Source organism: Antennarius striatus, chromosome 5, assembly GCF_040054535.1.
Source record: "Antennarius striatus isolate MH-2024 chromosome 5, ASM4005453v1, whole genome shotgun sequence".
In the NCBI taxonomy this organism is placed as follows: Eukaryota; Metazoa; Chordata; class Actinopteri; order Lophiiformes; family Antennariidae; genus Antennarius; species Antennarius striatus.
In genome coordinates, this window is record NC_090780.1 from 21,050,106 (window position 1) to 21,072,500 (window position 22,395).

Here is a 22,395-nt window from a genome sequence, read left to right on the forward strand (position 1 = left end):
TTACAAATCTTTACATGTCTGTATAAACAGATGGTCTCCCGGTAGAAAGACGGGTAACTCTCGAAACTTACGGGTACCCGGGAGCGTTCTTCAGCTAGTCTGAAACCATAAAAAAATTTTACGTTTCTACCAACTTTCAGCAGGTTTTTAATTTAATAGCTTCTACAAATACAACTCGTTTATATTTTTTTGCCGTTTCGTTGTAATGAAATATCGCTATTATTGTAATAACGCCGGTAACACACATGAGCCACTTTACGACACTAAAGTATAAGGCATTACTAATCGATCGGCTATCGGCGCTATTCCATCATTGCAGATCATTTGGATGTTAAAAACGAAGTCCCTCCGGGAGATTAAAGTTCACGTCCGTAGCCGTAAATGAGGGTGTTGTGTCGCAAACAGTCGTAAATCCTAAACTAACCCATCGGCATTCATGAACAGAACGCTTGCAAGAAATGACATTTCTCGTAAGAAAAACGAAGATAGAGTACAATTGCTGATACACAATCGACGCTACATTTACAAAAACTGAGATGAAAATTGTGTGATTTTGTTTCAATGTAGGAGCTAATTGTTTTAGCCTTGAAGCCTTTTTTTGGGGGGGGGGGACAAGAAATAGCAAAAACCTAAGCACCATAAATGTTCAGTCTTACACAACTGGTTTCAACAAAATGTTATCCGAACATTGATTATTGTGTGTCCTCCATTAGTATTTATAACAGCAGTAATCTTCCTCTTCATGACCTGACACAACCTCTGGATGATGTCATCCAAGGGCGGGGGCCCAGTCTTCAGTCAGAGATGTTCTTTCTGCTGAGTCTGTGGGAGATGTTAATGATGTCACACACTCTCACTCGAAACAAACCCACATGTTTTTAACAGGGTTTAAATCAGGGCTCATTTTGGGCCAGTTCAGAACTATGTCGTCATTCTCCTCCATAAATTGGATACGCAATGGCCTGGTAATGTCTGGATGTCAGCACAAACACCGGACTAAGTTCATGATGCTCAGCGGCCCTCATGCTACAGATGCTTTGGGGTTTTTTTTTTTTTTTTAAAAACCTTGACAAGTGTGTTTCAACTTAACAGAGATCTGTCAGGACATCTTTCAGGGGTGCACTAGGCGGTCAAATGTATCCTGCTTCTGGGTCTTTTTCATCCTTCAATTCTTACTGTATAAAACTTCCCTAAAGTCAAATTTCATTGCAATGTGTAACACCTATATTTTAATGAAGGGAGATTAACATTCCACTCTAACAATAATATTCCTTTTGTGTATTGTTTAAATATTTAAATATTTTCCCTGTGGTTTATATTGCTTGTTTACTTATTATTTTTATTGATGCTCCTGTTCAGTTTTAAACACCCGCCCCTGTATTATTGCAAAATATTCCACTGTGGGAATAATAAATGATCTTATTTTATAATCATCCAGAATGAGGCCAGTTTGAAAATTTTCCTCTGGCCACATAATGCTAGTGTAAATGCACTATTGTTCATTGCCCTGCTTCCAGGATGCCAATCCCATGATCTTACCAATGTAATTTTCTGCTCTTTTTATAGGTGTGTACTTAAAAAAGAAGTGGTCATATGGGATTAGTTTCATAAATGTGGGTGGTGCTCTAACAATTGTTGAGATTATTTAAAGAAACCAGTCAAAAAATAAACCAAACTAAATACCCATTTTTACCAGAAAGTGTCGCTGTTGTCCACTAATGTGATCAAATGAATCAAAGCAGCGAACGAATCCCTGTGACTCATTTGCCGCTCTATAGAGGGCGCCACCTTCAAGACAACTGAAGGGGAGTGGGTTAATTCTGGTTCATGGTCTATTTATAATACTATAATTAATAGATATAAATGTGCAGCTCCAGATATTAGCCTACTCCAGTTTAATGGTTATAAAACATTTTGTACAGACTTGTTATGGAGGACACAGTGACCTGGCCTGGCCCCTATTTTCATCGCAGCTCAAACTCAATTATGTTACATAAGAAGGATTTGTTTCTAGCATAAATATAATTATTAGATTTCAAAAGAAGTTTTTATTAATTTGGAAATGTGTGTGTGTGTGTGTGTGTGTGTGTGTGTGTGTGTGTGTGTGTGTGTGTGTGTGTGTGTGTGTGTGTGTGTGTGTGTGTGTGTGTGTGTGTGTGTGTGTGAGAAAAAAATCTCTCTCTCTCTCATAGTACTGTACTCTGGGAATCTCTACCCTAGAGCAACTCGCTCCCTGTCTCTGACTGTTGGCTCGCTTCCCGGCCCATCTGCGGCCTGGACCGTGGATTACTGTTTGTTAATGTTTCAATCAGCTGTGTGTTGAGGAATGTGAAGCTATTTAACCTGAACTTCCCCAGGTGTGCCGAGGCGCCGCTCAGTCTGGGCCCCGCCGCCCTCCCCTGCCCCTGGCACAAAGCTATCACACAAACACAATCACACACTGGCCACGCCGGGGCTGCAGCTGTGCGCATCGCACCGCAGGGAAATGGGAAAAACATTGCACCAGGGAGACAGAATAAATCTTATAACGAATCGCTTCGCCAAAGCCAGTTTAACCCCTCCGATACCCGGAGAGACTTTTAACTGATGATTTACACGATAACATATTGAAACCCAAATTTCAAATGGAATTTTTTTAATGGAATTGGGTAATTTCTCTCGAGTTACATCATCTCAATTTTGGATAATCCGGCGTGCAATTTGTTATAACACACAAATCATCTTTGGGGAAATTAGGATGTGTCATGTCTTGTGATGATTCAATTTTATTTTTCAACATTATTTTAAAACTCCAGTCAGGTCACGGTGGCTTTAAACGAGACTTCCTCTTGTAACCTGAGACGCTAATGAGCCGGAGAGAGGCAAATTATCAATTTAACTGGCAATGACCCGGTTTGTTGACCACCAGCTTTGGTTTTATGTTACATAAGTGACTTAACAGCTTATTCCAGGTGTAGAATCTTATGACGATGATCGTTGTTAGACCCCTTGTACTGCGCAAAACCTATCCAGATTATTATTATTATCTACTGGCATAATATTCTTCACACTAATATATTGGCCATAACATCCAATCACCTCTGGAGCTTTATATTTCTGAACTGTGCTGTTTTTCTAGAGAAATCAACCCCCATAAAACCCGTGATGCGGCACCTCCCCTCTCTGTCACACTCAAACACAACACAGACACAGAATTCTTGTTCAAAAATAATTGTCTTGTTTTAATAAAAACACCAATAAAGTACATTGTAAGAAAACAATATCTTCACATAATGTGGCATTGTAATATACAATACAGTTTGTCGCTCAGGAATCTGAGAAATTTTCTAATTTCTTTTACAAAATGTTCTCTATGCGTTTACACAAGATTTAAAAAAAAAAAAAGAGCGTAACATTGGCTTTCTTCAGAAACTACGAGCAACAAGCGACGCCAGTTGCACTGAACTCGTTTTGGTCCCTCGGCTAACCCAGTCCTTATCCGAACACCACCGGTCTTCTTCTCTCCGGGCCCTCTGATGAATCGAGAGCCTTGTGGAGTGTCAGAAATCCCACGCCGACCGAGAATGTCCACACATGTTTGATTTTCTTGAGTTGGGGAGTTCGAAAACGTCCCTTCAAGGCTTATTTGTGTTTTTTTTATTTTTCTTCCACGATGTGTTTCGCCACATCTCTTTTACGCGTTCTTCGCGGTGTTCGCTGTGGGGTGATGTTGCAACGCTCCACCACGTCTTAACGGCACATAATCCTGTCGTCTGAGCATCCATTCTGTGGGAACAAGAGGAGATGTTAGCGCATCGTGCGTCCCAGGAAAGTAAAGCAGTAAACAGCGAACAGAAACAACCAGCTCGTCCTTTTACGCACAGATCTAGCATCTTTACGCACGGCGCACTGCGGATCAACAACACACCCCAGCTCGCTTTTGATGTCAAAAACAGTGTGTGGGATGATAATTACCTCTGATGTGATACTGGCGAGCTCTGCGTTCAAGGCGGTGAGCGGTGTGCGGGGCACGCTGCTGCCTGACAGCTGGCGGCTCTTCTCCGGCTCGTCCAGCTCTACCTGCAGGTCCCAGATGTAGTCGATGACGTGCTGTAAGATCTCCACTTTACTGGCCTTCTTGTTGGTAGGCAGGGTCGGAACGAGCTCCTTCAGCTTGCTGTAGCAGCTGTTCATGTCTTGGAGGAATACGGTCATCTGCTCGTCCAGTAGCGGGATCTTGCACTTAGAGATGGTGAGGCTCTGATCGGACAGGCAGCGAACCATTTCCTCGCTGCCGACCTTGCTCTTCAGGGCGCAGGTAGATCCGACAACCTTCATGTTTGATTGAGAGTAGTTTCCAAAAGAGGACGAGGATTCAAAAACAGTTTCTCCCCTTGAGAGACAGGTCTAGGCAATGTTGACAGTTCACAACTTCCACATGGGCAAACCTCCTGGATTATATAGCGGAGCGGCGGCGAGGCGGTGCCAGAGTCGCCCTGTTTGAAGAGTGTAAACCAATGAGACGGCGGCGTTTGTATTGATGGGCCGATCCTAAAAGTCTCTCTCAGCCAATAAACGCGCTCGCCTGGTTATCGGGATTTCCAATCTGTTTGAGGGATGGCGTTACAAATGGAAACAAATGTGCGTCTTTTATGGGTAATATGTGGGAATCCAGCTGTCGATGGCTTGGGGACTCTGCAGGTGTAGATTGCCTAGGGGGTGCGGGGGGGGGCAGTCACGGGGTGGGGAATGCTTGGGTAATGTGCTGTGAGAATGTGTGTGGGATGCGACAGGATGAATAGGATGAATGGCAAATGATAATTAGGCCGCCACAGTTGCGCGTCTTTGCTGCTCGCAGTTATTTAGTGCCGCTGCAGGTGTGGATGGCGAAAGGACAGTCGGGTAAAGACATGACGAGTCTGCAGTCAGGAATTCGTAGTAAACAAGTTAACTGTGTTGGATGGAGTTAATAATCTCATTATTCAATTTGTCACCATCATGAATTAATTAATTAACATATTTGAAAGATGTTGCTTTGAGGGTTTTCAAATAAGTAATGCGCATCCAGGCTTCTTTTACGCACAATAAATCTCACTAACTTTAAACAAACGCTCACTAATTTGAACTAACGCTCACTAACTTAAACTAACACTCACTAACTTGACTTTTTGCGCCCAGAGCGCTGCAGCTTCACGGATTCCTTCACATGTTTCTGCCGCAGTGTTTGCGCTCAGGCTTGTGCGCACACTCAGATCGCATCGCTCTGTTCCGATTCTTCCCCCCAGATTGTCCAAACAAGCCCGAGCAGACTGGCAGGCGCCAGCGCGGTGACGTCACCCATTCATCCAAGCCTTGACGCCTGTCAGCCTGGCGCCGCTAGGGCGGTCTCCATGGAGACGTCAAACAAGAGAGCTCGCACTCCTCCATTCACCTGCGTGGCGCGCTGAGCCCTGAGAACAAACCAGCTCCGGAGCCTTGTCGTTCATTTATCAAATTAAAGCAGCGGGACCAGATTAGTGGCCAGCGCACCTGCAGACCCGCCGCTGTCAGCCAGGAGGAGGAGGAGGAGAGGAGGAGAGGAGGAGGAGCAGCGCTCTCCATGATGTTTTTGCTGCATTTTTACGCTTAATGACTGTTGCATTCCTCCACACAACCACTTTGAATACTGTCAAACCCGTTGGTTACTGTTGTACAATTTGTTTTAATGCATTGTAGATCCTTGCAGGATCTAGACTTATTAAGTGTTAAGATAGACAAATAGATTGATGATAGAGAGAGATAAGATAAATCATGAATTTAACTACTTTATGGTATGTAAAATGCTTTTAAGGGATAAATGCAATTTAAAGGACTGGTTTATTTGAACTGTTTTCCATTTTCAAACATTCCTTCTTTCAAAAGGTCAAATAATTAGAAGTTAAACCACTTATTTGTAAATGAACTCCCACGCATAGCTATACGTTAGATTAGATTATCATTAAGCATTGAATTACACAGAAAATCAGATGAAAAGTGTCCAAAGTTGTGAAAATGAGCATCAGGTTGCATAAAATAGAAATAATGTGGTAACCGAGTTTAATTCCATTCAACCATTGTATGCTTCATGCTTATAAATAAGTTTTATTTAATTAGCATCTGCCATTCAAACTGCTCTCAAATGCTTTTGCAAATGCAAGATTCCATTAACAGCATAATTAACTGCACAGACATGCATTTAACAGTTTTTCATTAACACGGCTTTGTGTTTCGTGAATGCAACAATAAACGTTTTAAATGTCTGCATACCAAGCTGAGGGTTAACACTACTGCTGCTGTTAAAAAAAAGAAGAAGTTCTGTACCACCAAGACTGTCTTCTAGCTGTTGCAGTGGCCTGTAAAAAGTTTTTAGAAAACTTTTCCTTTTCTTTTTTTTCTTTTTTTTTTTTGCCCTCTGTCCTAGGTTGCAGCTGACGGGGCGGAGGGAGGGCCGGGTGGGCAGAACAATGGGAGTGCGGTGCAGGGATTGTGGGAGAGAATCTAGGCTGGAGCCACAGTGTCTGGAGCGCCCCTCCACTCCCCTCATCCAGCTTTTGTTCAGCTGCAAAAGCTATCAGCACTTCCTACTGACACCAACAATAACTCCACACAGCTGGGCCCTTTTTAGCCTGTTTACAGCACATCAAGGCGAGGGGAGAGAGAAGACAGAGGGACGAGGCAGAGGAGGGGAAAGAAAAGTGAAACATATTAGCTCCTGATTTTAACTGACAGAATGGCAGTGCCCTCGTTCGACTCCCCTCCCTCTCCTTCATCGCTGACACAGAATTCATTTCCCAGCGGACTCTTTTACACGTGAGCCGATTATCACCCGGCGTTTCATTTCTATTACGGCGAAGGGGCGGGAGGCTACTGTTTGTGTCTGTCCTGTCGCAACATCCTGCGTCCATCAAACAGAGTCTTGTTTACGGGGACATTGTGTATCTCGGCTATAACTTTGCCAACACCTAAACCTTTTCTCAGCAGCGTTCCTCTGGAGGATTTGCTCCTTTTTGGTGGAGGGGAAACATCAGCTAATACGCCCTGTTTATCGCCGAGGCAAATAGATCTACAAAAGCACACTGCAGGAAGCTGGGAGGGGAAACGTTGGTACGGAAATTCACAGAAAGGAAATAGGACATTCCAGTAATGCTTTCACACTTTTGCTGCTGTTATTATTGCTGTGGGGACAATACGTGGTGTGTGTACAACTTCCTGGAACATGAAAGTGACCAAACGGCAATGGCGACGGAGAAGAGGATGAATAATACACTCTGAAAATACTAAATGTGCAAGAATCTAATCTCTCACACACGTATGCATATGTAGGTCGTCTCCACACAGCTGCGGGATTAGTTTCCAGTTCCGAGTCTCACTCTTCCTGTTTGCTTGATAGTCATCGCACCTGGGTACAGGTGTGCGGACACTCCTACAGGAGTGGAGAGGGGTGGAGATGGTGTCAGATACAAAACTCCCATCTGATGAGTGACTGAGTCATCATCAGCAGTACGTAGTTGAAGAGGAGGAAACATGCAGTTGTTAACGTGAGAGTGTGTGAATGTATGTGTGTCATGGTATTTGCGGGTGTGTATTAGTGTTTCCTGGATCCCTGGCACCTCCTCGGGAAGCCCGGCCTTGGTAATGACTGAGGTCCAGCGGTTGGAAGTCACTTCCTGTGGGAGTCCTGGTGCAGAGATGTGTCATTTGCAGCGCAGACCGGCTGGAGCCTGGCTGTGTTTTGGTTGGAGTTTTTTTTTTTTCTTTTCCTGCTTTCACGCAGCAGACTGGGTGGGTGAGTGGGTGCCCTTCCCTCAGAGGCCAGGGGCAGGTTACTGGAACACTATCTCCATCTGATAATTAGTGTGCAGAGAGGCATCACAGGGGTCCTTGAAGCCCCCACAGGTGTCCTCCTCTCTCGTCCTTGACTTTGCGGGGACAGCTTGGTCTCTCGCTATGTCTTTCCCTTGTGGACATATGTGTGTGTGTGTGCATTCACCGGACCCAAACGCACCCCTCCTTCACACCCACCCCCCCACTCCGCCTGGTTCCCACACACACATTATCAAAGCACTTTAATGGCTTCTAATTAGCTCCCCATCTGCTGGTGACAGAGCACTGGTGGCATGCTAAAGCACCCATTGAGAGCATCGGCATTGTGCTCTGGAATACTTTCCACTCCAGTGGCAATTGCCTGGAGAGAGAGCTTTAGTTGGTTGGTGGGGGTGTGTGGGGGGGGGGTGCTGGAGTGGCGTTGGGTGAGAAAGGGGTGAGAAGGAGGAGGAGGAGGAGGAGGAGTGGATGCTGGGTTGTGTTCTCTGCAGTCAGGGGCTTGGGGGGAGGGCAGGGGTGGAGGGATACACAATGCCAGACAGTGTTACGGCTTGTTGCAAATCAAATAACACCGGAGTCCCTTTTCCGTCCACTGGTCATCAACCCCCTCCCACCCACACCACCACCACCACCAGCAATTTCACAATCCCACCTCAAACCCCCACCCTTCTATTTCACTTCAGCAACAGTTTGGAGCCATCAAGGGTCGGGCGGCTAAGTTAAAACAGTCTTAACGGGCAACACAACCTGATGAGGCGCCCCATTGTCCAGAGGACACCCCGGCTTTTGCTCCCCTCTTGGACGGCACAAAGATGCACCTCTATAGAAGCTGACAATGGAGCCTAATAAGGCCTCTTCATTCACCAAAACCTGTCTGTTTTTGTAAAGGTAGCCTGTCTGTAAGATCCCATGAGGCCCCTTCTCTTCTCCGTGACTTCCAGCAGTGTCCAGGTCCACCGGTAGCAGAAAGGAGGACCAGCTGTTCCCAGCCGGTAGCCAGAACATGCCTATAGGGGACAGGCCTGATTGCGGTGGGCCAGCTGCCTCCTGCTGTTGGAGGGAGATGGGTTACAAACAAGTTACTGCTTTTGTCAAGACATCAGATCAGTTCCAGCATTGTCCTCTCTCCACGTCCACCTTCTGCTCACATCTCACAAAGCAGCGCGGACTGAAAAGGAAGCAGCTGGATTTCAAAAACACACATACACATATGTATAGAATATATATATACCGGTGTATGTATGTATGTATATATATATATATGTGTGTGTGTGTGTGTGTGTTTGTGTTTATTTAAGAGTGGGGAATCTCAAACAGAAATAAGATGAAAGAGTTCCCCACTCAACTTTTCTGTGATTTTTATAAAATCGATAAATAAACCTTAAAAAAGAAGTTTTAATTATAATAACTTTGGTATTGGATCCATATCAAAAGTGCTGAACCAGTGTTATGTCATTTCTTTTTGGAATAATTAAGAAGAATTTTATATATCTTGGGATTGTAACTTATAACTAACTTCTTTCAGTAATTTAAAACAAAGCAGGGAGACTGTCTGACCAAAACCTGAAATAAAAAAAGTAAAACAAATTAGCGCCATAAGTGGCTAACACTAGTAACATGCCTTCAGCATATAAATATACATATATGTAACAATATATTCAATAATTAAATAAAACACAATTAACTAAACGCATTTTTTTAGGATTCCTTGGTAACTAAATGCATCACTTTGAAATGATAAGCAGCATCTGTGTAAATCCACGTATTTGTGTGTGTCTGTGAGATGAATGGGTCGCCACCTAACCTCTGTCTCCATCACACACACACACACACACACACACACACACACACACACACACACACACACACACACATACACACACCAGAACATCCCCACAGCTGCACAGAGGCATCCAGTCAGCGCGGCCAGGGGACATGGGCGCCAAAGTCCAAAGACGGAGCGCGGACAGTGGCAGCTGGGGAGCTGACAAAGCCCCATTCAGAGGGCCGGGGCCGGGGGACAATGGCTGGGCCAGGCTGAGCCCTCTCCTCCGCTCTTCTACCCAAAGATTAATACTTCAGATGTGCTTCCCGGTGGCAGGCCGGGGTAAAAGGAGAGCCCTCCTGTTTGTCACTGGGCATTGTGCGAGTCGCCTGAGAACCAACCTCTCGGATGAGCTTGACAAATGAGAGCGGCCATTGACAGCGAACAGATTGGGCCTGCCACTTTTGTTTTGATTGTGGAGCGGGAATAATCAAGTTATTTGGGCCCTTTGGGGGAGTTTTTGTTTCTCGCCCCCTCATATAGTCTTGACACCTATAGGTCCCACCTTCACAGTCACTGCTGGTTCAGCTGTGATCTCCTCCTGCTCAGGTTTCCCCTCTTTGCTCGTCGCTGCTATTTATCAAAAGCTGTGCAGACGACACAACAGGATGGAGGAAGTTAATTTCCTTGGGTGTGGGAATCTGCCTGTCTATTCATTCAGGCCTCACAGAAAGCAATGCAGGTGCGACAGGTGTAGGTGTGTGTGTATTCTTGTCACAGTCAATAGGGCTACAGTAGAGTTATTGTTATGTTTTCTATGCAGATGTCCCCTGAACACCTGACCTGAGCTCGGTTAAAAGAATAGCTCAGCCAGGGGACGACAGTAACCAGAGACCCTGTTAGGTAAGTAAGGGCTGGGGGTAAACACAAGGAGCTCAGGTGTATCCTCCACCCTCCCTCAGCCTTTTCTCTGTAATGCCGTGAGGTGAGTGCAGTGCAGGTGTTTAGCCCCCAGCAAGGCAGCATTTCAGGTTAAACTGCAGGAACGCTGCCCCGCCTTGGTGCTGGGAAACAAGAAGTGGCCAGAATACACAGCATCACACCTGCACACCTGTGTGTTTGAATCGGGCGATGGCGTCACACAATTTCACAATGATTGAAAAAAAAAAACCCAAACAAACATCCTGTCAGAAAAGAGAACATTTAATCCGTATTTTGCATGCGATAAAAGACCCAAAATAGATAAATTATAATGACATTAAAATGAGTTTGATTTTCCCATTGCTGTTGGCTGTTTAATGAAGCAACAAGTAAAGCCTGAATGGTTTTTTTTGTGTGTGTTTTTTTATGCTCTACGGTTGTAATAACGGCAACTTGGGACCATCTGCCCTCTCTTCTGTCCTGTAGCCACAAGCCATTCTCACCATAAAGGAATTTGCCCTCCTTGTAAACACACATCCACCCCCTCCACACCCACCCACCCTTCATCCTGAAGTGCCACAAGCACCAGTCTCTTCTTCTTCTTCCCTCCTGTTCCCCTCCTGGGGGTCCCAACCCCCTCCCTCATCATCCATCCCTCCATCCATCCATCCATCCATCCCGGTCTCCATCATCCTCAGCTGCCCTTGGGAAGATCTCCCCTGGTTCCCACATAAAGAGACACACAACCAAGACAAGTGCCCTGCTTTTCACCCAGGGCCCACTTCCAGGAATCTGCTTGTGTGAAACTTCAATGCAGCAGAATGTGCCCTACTTTTAAACTTCATTCTTCTCCCTGGGATTGTTTCAGGGCTTCAACAAAAGGGTAAAGAGCCTGTGTGCGGGTCAGCAGGGGTGTGTGCATATGTGCATTTAGGTTATACCGGGGTGTACGTGCCTGTGTGTCTACGCAGCATTGTGTGTGTGTGTGTGTGTGTGTGTGTGTGTGTGTGTGTGTGTGTGTGTGTGTGTGTGTGTGTGCATGCGAGGGGAGGGCTGGAGGATTATAAAGAGGAAGTGAATGGGAAGTACACACTCAGTGACAAAATAAGAGGGAGAAATTCCTTTGCTGCCCCTCCCTCCCCTTCTCCTCCCGGCTCCCTCCTTCTCTCCTCTCCCTCGGCTGTGGCAGAGCCCTGGGAAAATCAAACAGGTGGTTTGGGCCTGGCAGGAAAGCTGGCCCGGGCCTGGGGTGGGCAGGCCTACAGGCTGCTGGGGGCTATCAAAAGCTCTTAGGCCCAGCTTTAGGCCAGCGCTCTGAATGGCCCCGGGCTTCATTATCATGTGAATTCTGGGAACTTCCCCAGGCCCCCAGTAACACCAGCGAGCTGCCCATATGGCGTTCGCTTGGCAACTAGGGAGACCCAGTAACTCCCCCCACCACCACCACCACCACCACCACCACCACACACACACACACACAAACACACACACACACACACACACACACACACACACACACACACACACACACACACACACACACACACACACACACACACACACACACACACACACACACACACACACACACACACACACACACACACATCTCCTTTCCAGTGCTGCTCCTCTATTCCAGCACTGCAGCTATCAAAGGAGGACAAGGAGGAGAGGGAGTTGAGCACCCCCTTTCCCAGCAAGTCCTCTCCTGGGGGGGCTGGACCACACAGAGAAGCACTGGACAGCCCTGAAGGACCCCGAATAGCATCGCTACCAAATTCTAACGCAAAGCCTTGACACATAAGGATGTCATCAGCTTCTCTTTGTCATGACAGCACTTCTAAACAACTTCTCTCCGTCCAACATGGGGGGTTTAACAGGGTAATTTATTTCATAGCTGTTACTTAAGAGTCAGTGACACTGGAAAGCATCACAAGTGAGATTCAGAATGTGTGTTTCCAGGTGTTTGATTACTAAGTTTCAGCATTAGCTGGCAAAGAGTAGCAGGAGTCAGGCTGACGCTAGCGTCAATCCTAACTAACCTTTACATTTATACTTCTTTCTCTTTCTTAATCTTCTTCTCCTTTCAGCTTTTCCCTTCAGGGGTCGCCACAGCGAATCAGTTGCCTCCATCTAACCCAGTCTTCTGCATCCTCTTCTCTCACACCAACTACCTTCATGTCCTCTTTCACTACATCCATAAACCTCCTCTTTGGTCTTCCTCTAGGCCTCCTGCCTGGCAGTTCAAAACTCAGCATCCTTCTACCAATATATTCACTATCTCTCCTCTGGACATGTCCAAACCATCTCAGTCTGGCCTCTCTGACTTTATCTCCAAAACTGATGTCCCTCTGATGTACTCATTCCTGATCCTATCCTTCCTGGTCACTCCCAGAGAGAACCTCAGCATCTTCATCTCTGCTACCTCCAGCTCTGTCTCCTGTCTTTTCCTCAGTGACACTGTCTCTAGATCGATTAGCCTACCTGTGCTAAATGGGATTTTGCTACTCAGCAGTCAACTTATGCCTGTAATGAGGGTATGTCATCTGATTGCTTTATTCATACTTTAATTCATAGTAACTATGTTGAGCAAAAAAAGAAAGTGGTCGGACTAATATGTGCAACGTGAATTTACACGTATTGTATAACAGAACGTGACGGGAGTCAGCGTTCTGCATGATTTGCAATGTCAAGTTGAGCAAGTCTGGCAAAAATAAAGGAACACTTCCTTAAGCTGCGTGGAAAACAAAAGAAACAGACTTTGCTGTGAAAATGACATCAGAGTAACACTTGCCAAGATGAAGCCACGCATATCTGAACTGGTCTCTCAATAACAACAGCAGAAGTCACACTGATTTGCAGGAAGGTCATTTCATGTGAGTTCATGCACTGTCTTGGTTTTGTTCTTTGAAATAGGTGACATTAATGCACATTTCATTAAATACACAGGTAAAACATATACTTATATGTTAAATTTGAAAAAATAATAATTTTTTTTTTGTTTGGTGAGTGAGCATATGAAACTGGCCGGGTTCGGTAACACCAACAAGGTTAAGAACCACTGATCTAGATCAAAAACATCGCTGGTCTCGCCACAGTTTTGTACACCTTTCATTTCATTTTAACTGAAACTCTTCTATCACACCTGACACTTTTTTCCACTTTTTTCTCTTTCTTAATATTTTGTGCAAAAAGGTTAAGTGAAGGGGAATAAAAGTTGTCTCATTGGATTCCTGAGCCATCAGAGTCTACAGATTGCATCTTTTATCACAGAGCGGTTTACACTCCAGCAGAGGAGCGCCTGAAAGGCGCCAATAAGCATCGATAGCATCTTCAATTTTCAACTCTTCATGCCCAGTCGGCCCTGTGAAGAAGATTCCCTCACGGCCATTTGTGCTGATTCACAGGAAGAATTTATGCAGACACACTTTGATCCATGACCAAATTCATGAATAGAATAAACTGATTTTAACAAACTGGTGTGACCGAGACTTTAGTGAACCGTGGTAGTTAAAAAAACACACACACACACACAAATCTTTTCTGTGATATGTCTACATCGCTATGTTGTCATTGTTCTGGCTCCAAGTCGTTCCCCCGTAAGAATTCCAGGTACATGAGCAACAACCCTGATGAGATCCACATGTAAAGAACCGTGTGACTCATCTGATTTTCCTGGATGAGGATGAGGACACTTCTACAGAGGAGATGTCACTTAACAACAGAGCAAAAAAAAAAAAAAAAGCGTCTCCAGCTGCTGCAGTCGGCCACCTGCATTACAACGCAGGGAGTGTTGAAGGAGGATGTGTGAGCGGTGTGTGTTATATGAGCCACATGATCTCATACTGATGAGACTTGGATGGCTCCGGCATTGTTCATTGTGATTACCAAGGTGCATGCCTCTTTTGTGTGTGCATGCATGTGTGTGTGTGTGTGTGTGTGCGTGCGTGTGTGTGGGGAGTGAGCACATGCAACATAATCGTGTCAGCTTACTTCACCGCCTGCACCTGTGATAAAGAAGGCCAGATATGGAAAACGGAGGGGGGAGAGGAGTGTGTGAGTGTGTGAGAGGTAGAGAACAAACTAGAGAGAGAGAGCTGACGGTGTGATCTGACATGTGTGGAGGTCTGATGGTGATTCATGTCGTTACACACACAGCGATTCACTCCCTCTGCAGCTGTACGGACCACATGCGCAAAATGATTTCGCAACATTTTCCCCGTCCTTGGAAATTCCTTTTATTCACCCTCTTCCCGGTGTTACCCTGACAGAAAGGCAGGTGCACGACTTAGTCATTCTTCTCTTCCCCCCAGTGTTGAATGTGCCCAAGATTCTATGGCGCTTTAGTCAGCTCTAACGGCTGGAGCAGAAAGCCCTGTCAGAGTGTGTGTTTATCAAACAGTAGTGCTCACAGAGCTGCTGGCAGTGGTGGCGATCATATCGCTTTGCTCATCCCTTCTCTCTTTGATGTGAGCAGTCAGATGGGACCATAAATCTCCGGTGACTCAACATTTCTAGGTTTCGGTTGCTGCTTTTCACCCCTCAAGTGTGTGTTTGTGTATCTTTTGCAGTCTCACTCTCTTTCAAACATTTGATCCAGTCCTAGTCTGGTTCTGACCCAGCGCTGGGATCACCTCCAGGATGACATGCTCATGCTAGCGGTGTGATTCATCCCACAGCTGCCCCCTCCACTTTGCATGCATGCTTTACTGCTATGTATTGCATGTATGTCAGTAAAGCTGCTTTCGCACTCGCTGCCAGTGATTCAGGTAACACGATCGCTCGTATCTTCACGCAGGACTTGGCTTCTGTCGGGGTTGATTTTTATCAAAGCTTTAAATTTGTTCCAAGGTAATGTGCTTCAAGGTAGAAACTGAGTATGATATACCGAAGATTGGACCGCCTCCACACAGATGTACAGATTTAATTAGGATGAAGTTATAGCATCTGGAGACGAAGGTAGAAGCAGCTGGTAGTTAAATCAGTGTGCTGATATCAGATAGAACACATGTGTCAAACTCAAGGCCCGGGGGCCAAACGTGGCCCGCCACATCATAAAAAGTCAGAGTATCTAATAATCAAGAGGTCAAAAGTGTGCTTTGACCAAAACTACATTGCCCACGATGCAGTAATTAACTCTGACAAAAACATTTTGAACAAAGTTATTGTCTAAACTTGTGTTTGATGTTATTTTTCTTTCTTCACTTGGATAGGTTGATCCTTGATTGATGGAGTTCTGTGGTTTTAATAACCTGACAAATATAACAGAGCAACAGGCAAACATGTTTTTTTGTGTTTAACTGCACTGTTTGTAACTTAGAAATAGTGATAAATAATGATAAATTCAGAGATATTTAACGTTAAGGGGTGGGTAATTTATTTTACATTACATTGAGTCCCATTCAGTTACACTTATAAGTTACATTTGGCCTTTTGAGGACAGCCATTATGCTGATGTGGCCCTGGGTGAAAATGAATTTGACACTTCTGAGATAGACAATATAAAATATCAGTTCAATAATCCGTATTGGTTAATACCTTGAGTTATTAATCACTTACCAGGAAAGAAGAACATTTCTACCTACAAAGAAAGCGTTTGGTTAATGAACTGCTTGGTAAAATTTGTCATGTAAAATAACACAGGAACCTTTTGGGTACTTTCAAGAAGAACAAAGCTGCACTTAGTTTGAGAAATCTGACTGGTGTCTTCAACAGAGAATCAATTGTGGCTGGAAAAAAAACTGCAATACGTAAGGGTGCGTTTATACATATAAAGTGTCCTTTGAGCTGGAGATGAGATCCATCTCCATGAAGGCATGGTCTGGTCTGGGGTTTGAACAGAACACCACTCACAATCTGAAGAATATGAAAAGCTCTACAGGAAGCAGCTGTCCACGACCTAAACCAGTCGAGGTCCAAGCACAAAAACACACCCAGCAGGACTGAGGCGCAATTATTTACTAAATGAGCGCCAAGACATGAAACGTGGTTCTGACTAGAATGACTCATTCAGGCAAGAACCAGAAACCAATGATTGATAATAACTTTTTGGCACAAAAAAAACAAAACAAAAAATCATAATTTTTATTCCGATTGATACCGATGCAGCTAAAAGTCACAACTAAGAAGTAGTCTCCACATTTAAACCATTTCTTATATAATTCCTAATAATCACATTACATGTATCACCCCCTACATCATCAGGTTAGCACCTGTCGTCTTAGCAACGTGGGTAAGGACGATGCTTCCGTTAATGAATATATCCTGACTTGTTTGACGTGGAAACACAGTATCTGAGCTACACGTATTGTTTCACGAGCCATTTCAGGTCTAATCCCCTCCTGATCCCTCTCCGCGCCAAAAGAAGCTGCAGGAGTAACTGAAAGCAAAGAGAATGGCACTTCGAATGGCCAGGAATGAGAGTCGAGGAACAAGTGAGTGAGTTAGAGAATGAGAAAATGAGAGGGAGAGACAGCATGGATTCCTTTCTTTTGGGGCCTTAAAGACATGTTTCCCTCAGATGTTGGCTCTTCTTCAGATGCTAATGGTTCACTTCTATTCCCAAACTGGGCCTTAGCATAACAATGCAGTGGAAGTGAAAGAGCTAAACCTCTGCTTTCTTTAAGAAGCCAAAGCTGGGCTTTTCTTGTGGACTAATGCCCCCTCTCTCTTTGTGTTCCCAGTGAAAGGCCTGTGGAACGCAAAGACAAGGTGATCATAGAGTTTACTGAAAATGAGACTGAAACAACACACCAACGAATCTCCAATTGCGCTGGAATCACCGACAGTCAAGAGAAATGACCAAATATAGAGCAGACTAACATGGCCCTGAGCCACAGTACTCAGTCTGTAGAGTACGATGACATCACTAATTCTGAATATTATCAGCATTTGCGTTTTAAAGCTGCGGTGAATTATGTCTCTTGGAAGACTCCAATTCAAATGTTATGACTGTGCGTCCCGTGCTGACTCCAAACACCGGGGTTTCATCTGGAAGGCGGTGTGAGGGAAGGGTTCCTGGCTGGGTTACAGTATGACCTTGACGGAGCCAACGAAGATACTCCATCAGAGCGCTGATAGCCTACGATATCATTCATCGAGGCGGAATGAACAGAATGGGAGGTAAAGGACACACAGACACTGTACCCGGTCACGCTGGCAGCAGGGACACACCAGCACTGGAATTTATCAAACTGTTCCTTCTTATTTCGTGTTTGTGAAAGTGGTTTTAAAATATTTTGAGAAACACCACAAGTCACGTTTTTAATGTGGTTCCCGAAGCTGGCTGGCATTTAATGGCAGCGTTTTTGATAAAGAAACAACAACGACAAAATAGTAAGGAAGTCATATTGGGAAAGAAGACAGAAAAAAAAATACTGGTGTGAATGTCTGGAGTGTTAAAGTTATCGCCACTTAAAGTGATTTGTGAACTCTGGGAAACCCAAGAGAGGTTTTATCTGTTGTCCCCTCTGTTTCACAATGACAATAGTTGGCAAAGTACCCCCAATTACCAGCTTTTAACCCATTAACGCCTCTGGTGCCTTCCCATTTTCGCTCCACATCCTTGCAGCTCCCACTTAATGCAGATGAGCAATCAGTCCAGGTGCAACCCAGAGGAAGTTAGCACCTCCTCAGCACTGAGCCACATTCTATTTACATGCAAAACACTGGGCTTAGTTAGCAAATGTGTGAACACAGGTGTGTGTGTGTTTGTGTGTGTTTGTGTGTGTGTTACTGGGACGCGGCGGCGGCAACATTCACCAGAGCCACTAATCTGCATAGTCCCAAAGTCCTCCGTTGTGCGTTTGCTCTTACATTTTTTCGAATTGGATTATTGTGCGTTTTTGATTCTTTTTCAGCAAAAAGCATTTCAGGTTTCTCCACGTCTGAAGGATGGAAACCGAAATCGTGTCTCACACCAACGCAAGCCTGCATTTACTGGTGCTGAATGGGAGTTTTTTTTTTTGTGCTCTTTCATTTGTGAGTGTATATATATGTGTGTGTGTGTGTGTGTGTGTGTGTGTGTGTATGTGTGTGTGTGAGTAGGTTGAAAAGAAGTCAGTGGTGGCACCCAATGTCATTTGAAGCGGAGCGCCTGGCGCCACAGCATCAGGAACATCACTCGGTGGTGCCAGGCTCGTTTTTATGTGCACCCACTAAATGACACACAGCTGGCTGCATGGAGACAGCTGGAGCTGCCGTCACTACGCCCCGATCGCTCTCTCCCTCTGTCTTTCCCTCTCTTTTCAAACTCTCTCACACTCTGATGTTCAGCTGGGCTGCCTCCCTTCTCCCCCCTCCTCACCCCACCACCTTCCCACCCTTCAGGGTCCAGACTTCATGGAGCCAAAGCTGCGAAAAAACTCACTTCCTGAAGCTGGTTTTCACTTCCTTTTCTTTTTGTGGGACTTCCTGTGCTTGCCTGGGAGAGACTTCCTGATGCACACACAGCTGGGGAGATAATTCTCTCTTTTTTGCTTTTGTCAGGATTTTTTTTTGTTTTTTTTTTGGTGTCTCTCGAGGTCTTCTTTTCCCTCTGTTCTGTTTTTCCATTTACTCACTAAGCTGCAGGTTTATTTTGATATGAAGCAAAGCAAATCTGATCCCCCAACCCCCCCGGGGGGGGAGATGGATCATCTTCTGTTGTGAAGCATCACATGTAAATGAGCCTAACAGATATCATACAGCCGGATGACAACGAATCAAATCTCCCACTGCGTTTCATACCTGTTGAGCTGCAGCGTCATGCCAGGCTCTCTCATCCATAATCTCACCCTCCCCTGCTGCGAGGGGGGGGGGGTGAGCGCAGGAATGCAGTGGGTGTAGCGTGGACCCTGGCAGCGAGTGGAGACTGGCTCTAGTTGGTACCCCCCAGCCCTGCAACAGGCTCCTGTGATGGTTCAGAAGGACAGAGCAGACTGTAGGAGGAAGCCTCAGAGTGAGCTAGAGTGTGTGTGTGTGTGTGTGTGTGTGTGTGTGTGTGTGTGTGTGTGTGTGTGTGTGTGTGTGTGTGTGTGTGTGTGTGTGTGTGTGTGTGTGTGTGTGTGTGTGTGTGTGTGTAGGAGGTGTACAAGACGGAGCAGTTTGACTTTAAAGCCACGTCTGTCTGAGCTCCTGGTGTTTCCAGCTTAAAACTTCCAAATATCCATAAATTTCTCTTATGTTTTGTAGGAATCAACAAACTTCTCAGAAAAAGCATAGGCCTCTTACTCTGCAGCATATGTTCACCTTATGCTTCCTCTTCATGTGTTAATGTGGCCACTTGGGCCACCGGTGACAGCAGGGTGGCAGATCCAGGGTCAGCCAGCGGGGAGTAGAGCCAGCCTGAGGTTAGAAGGTGAGAACCTGAGGTGCAGGAAGACCCGACCTGCAGAGAGGCTACGGGTCGCTGAGAGCCAGCATGTCGCCTCACCTTCATGGACAGAGGCCAGAATGCAACACACACACACACACACACACACACACACACACACACACACACACACACACACACACACACACACACACACACACACACACACACACACACACACACACACACACACACACACACAAGGATAGACAGAACACACTGTGAACCTGTGGTTGGCGCGATGGACAAATGGTTTGCAGGGCCGATCTGAGCTTCTCTGAGGGGAGTGACCCGGCTGGGGCAATAAATAGTTGGACTGAATAACCAGTGTTGTTTCACCTGAACACTCAATCTTTAGTCAAACAAGGCAAGCGGACGCCTATTGACACGTCTTCTCCATTATTCAGTATCTACATATACAGAATCAAGGTGTGTAAAGAGTCAGGCCCAAAATAGTCGAGCCAAAAGGAAGACAAATGAGGACCGCTTTGACAGATAGCAGTGTTTTAATAACCGAGGCATTCTCAATCCATCATAATTAAGACATTGTAGATTTTGGGACTCATCCTCGGGGGTTCGGTTGATCTTTCCCAGGGATTGGCGCGTGCTCTGGACGTGTTCTGACGGGAATCTGTTCCCCTGAGTGACGGGAGAACACGACGGCCTCTCTGCACATCCAGGACTTCCTGCGCTACTGCTGGGCTCAGCAGCCCTCGGGAATGCTGCATGGCAGCAGGCTACACACACACACACACACACACACACACACACACACACACACAACACACACACACACACACACACACACACACAGGAAGAGGTCACATCTGAAACAGCAAAGGATGCAAAAGTTTGTCCATTGTCTGTAGACTTATTAAAGGTTTGAAATGAAATATCTGCTTTATTTAGCAAGTGGAACACAAGTTCTGACTATCCTTACATTTGTTGACACGGGGGTAAGAAAATACGTTGTGACGGACCAATGAGGGTTTATTTTAAGAATATAAGAGTTAAATATGGCTTCATGTTTTAGTTTTCAAAAAAACTCCTTCATTAAAAGAAGACAATAAATCAGGAAAAAACACAAGCATGACGAAATGTGTTAATATCTCTGTGTATCTGTCACAACAGCTCCTACTTATTTACATATAAATTGCCTCGTGATCTGAACACATATCAAATGAATCACATATTTTAAAGACAACCAACTCAGACCTGAAGCTTTTCTTTTTTTTTTTTTTCATATAAAACGAGATGCTTTAGGGGAGCTCAGGGATAAATGTGTAATGAGCTTGAAATAACCTAAAGCCCTTTTCTCTCTTTTTCCCTTCTCGCTGTCCTCCCTCCCCTCTTCCCCTCCCCTCCCTGTCTTTTTTCTCCTCTTTTGGGAAACATGCCTTTCCCAGCTGCACAGCCCCCACAGCACGAGGCCAGGCCAGGAGCACAGCTGGCCAGACTTGGTGGAGCCAGTCGACAGGCGCATGGAGCGCCGCCCGCCCAGGGCCTGCTTCCTCCGCAAACATGCCCAGGTGTGGGGCCTCAGAGTCGGGCTTCTGATCTCTACCAAACAGTGCTGTGTGTGTGTGTGTGTGTGTGTGTGTGTGTGTGGGGAGGGACGGTGAGACGAGGGATCAAGAAGGCATAAATGGGGGGAGGAGGAGGTGGGGATGGAGTGTCATCGTGTTAAGAGAGGAGGGGATATGGGGTGGGGGTGTCCCCCTGCTGAAGCTGTGTAAACATTGTGTGCTAATGCGTGTGAGTATGTGCATCTGTATCTGCATGTGTTTGCGTTTTGGGAAGCGAGGGGTCACCCCTGGGGGAGAGTCGGGGTGGGCAACAACAATTACTGCAGCATTGTGGGTAAATTGTGTCTGAAATGTTGGTTTCTGCCCACAGCCGGCCGGTGCCAGGAGAGAAAAGCTCGGAGTGGCGACGTAATTACTGCGCACTGGCTCATTAAAAAATAAAAAAAAAAATACAAAAGCAACACAGCTTGTTAGCAAATAATAGAACATAAATGATCACCTGCAGAAAGAGCACACACTTGTGCAAAGCTCACAGGGCTGTTTGAAGAATGTTGTTCTGTGCAGATTACTGATTACCTTCCACATAATAATTCTGTTCGCTCCGGGTTCCCGTGAGTCCCGTCGCGCTGCTTGTGCTCTGGTTTCGTCATACTGAAACTAAAAAACACACTCCTGAACATTCAGCTCGGGCCACAGAGCTCTCACCCATAAATCAATCACTAGAAAGTAATAATAAGTGCATCGAAATGCACCTAAATCATTTCTGATCGGGAGTCTGACGTGACCTGAGGATGATTCCGACTGCAACACGATTAACCCTTTTGAACCCGGTCACAGCGGACGGTGACCTGACATTTGATAAAGGCATTTGACATTATAACCAGATTCCAGTACACACACACACACACACACATACACACACGCACACAGTGGCCTTCAAATGCATGCACGCACACACACAGGAACCAATTGCGCTATCTGCACCAGATGAAACATAGTGTAACAGGAGG

General features: G+C 45.5%; 1 protein-coding gene and 1 long non-coding RNA gene across 2 annotated transcripts in view; both read right to left on the bottom strand.

The window, feature by feature from the left end:
* Nucleotides 1-3,194: 3,194 nt before the first annotated feature.
* id1 (inhibitor of DNA binding 1, HLH protein) lies at nt 3,195-4,428 on the bottom strand. The gene is made up of 2 exons (XM_068315185.1): nt 3,955-4,428; nt 3,195-3,765 (listed from the first exon to the last, which is right to left on the bottom strand). The coding sequence occupies exons 1-2, from the start codon at nt 4,315-4,317 to the stop codon at nt 3,730-3,732; spliced, it is 399 nt and encodes a 132-aa protein (XP_068171286.1). The 5' UTR covers nt 4,318-4,428; the 3' UTR covers nt 3,195-3,729.
* Nucleotides 4,429-20,366: 15,938 nt separating this feature from the next.
* LOC137595918 (uncharacterized) overlaps nt 20,367-22,395 on the bottom strand; it is a 3,987-nt gene continuing 1,958 nt past the window's right edge. The window contains exons 2-3 of the long non-coding RNA XR_011035475.1: nt 21,962-22,042; nt 20,367-20,596 (exon numbers count right to left, since the gene is read on the bottom strand). This is a non-coding gene — a long non-coding RNA (uncharacterized lncRNA). The remainder of the gene's footprint in view (nt 20,597-21,961; nt 22,043-22,395) is intronic.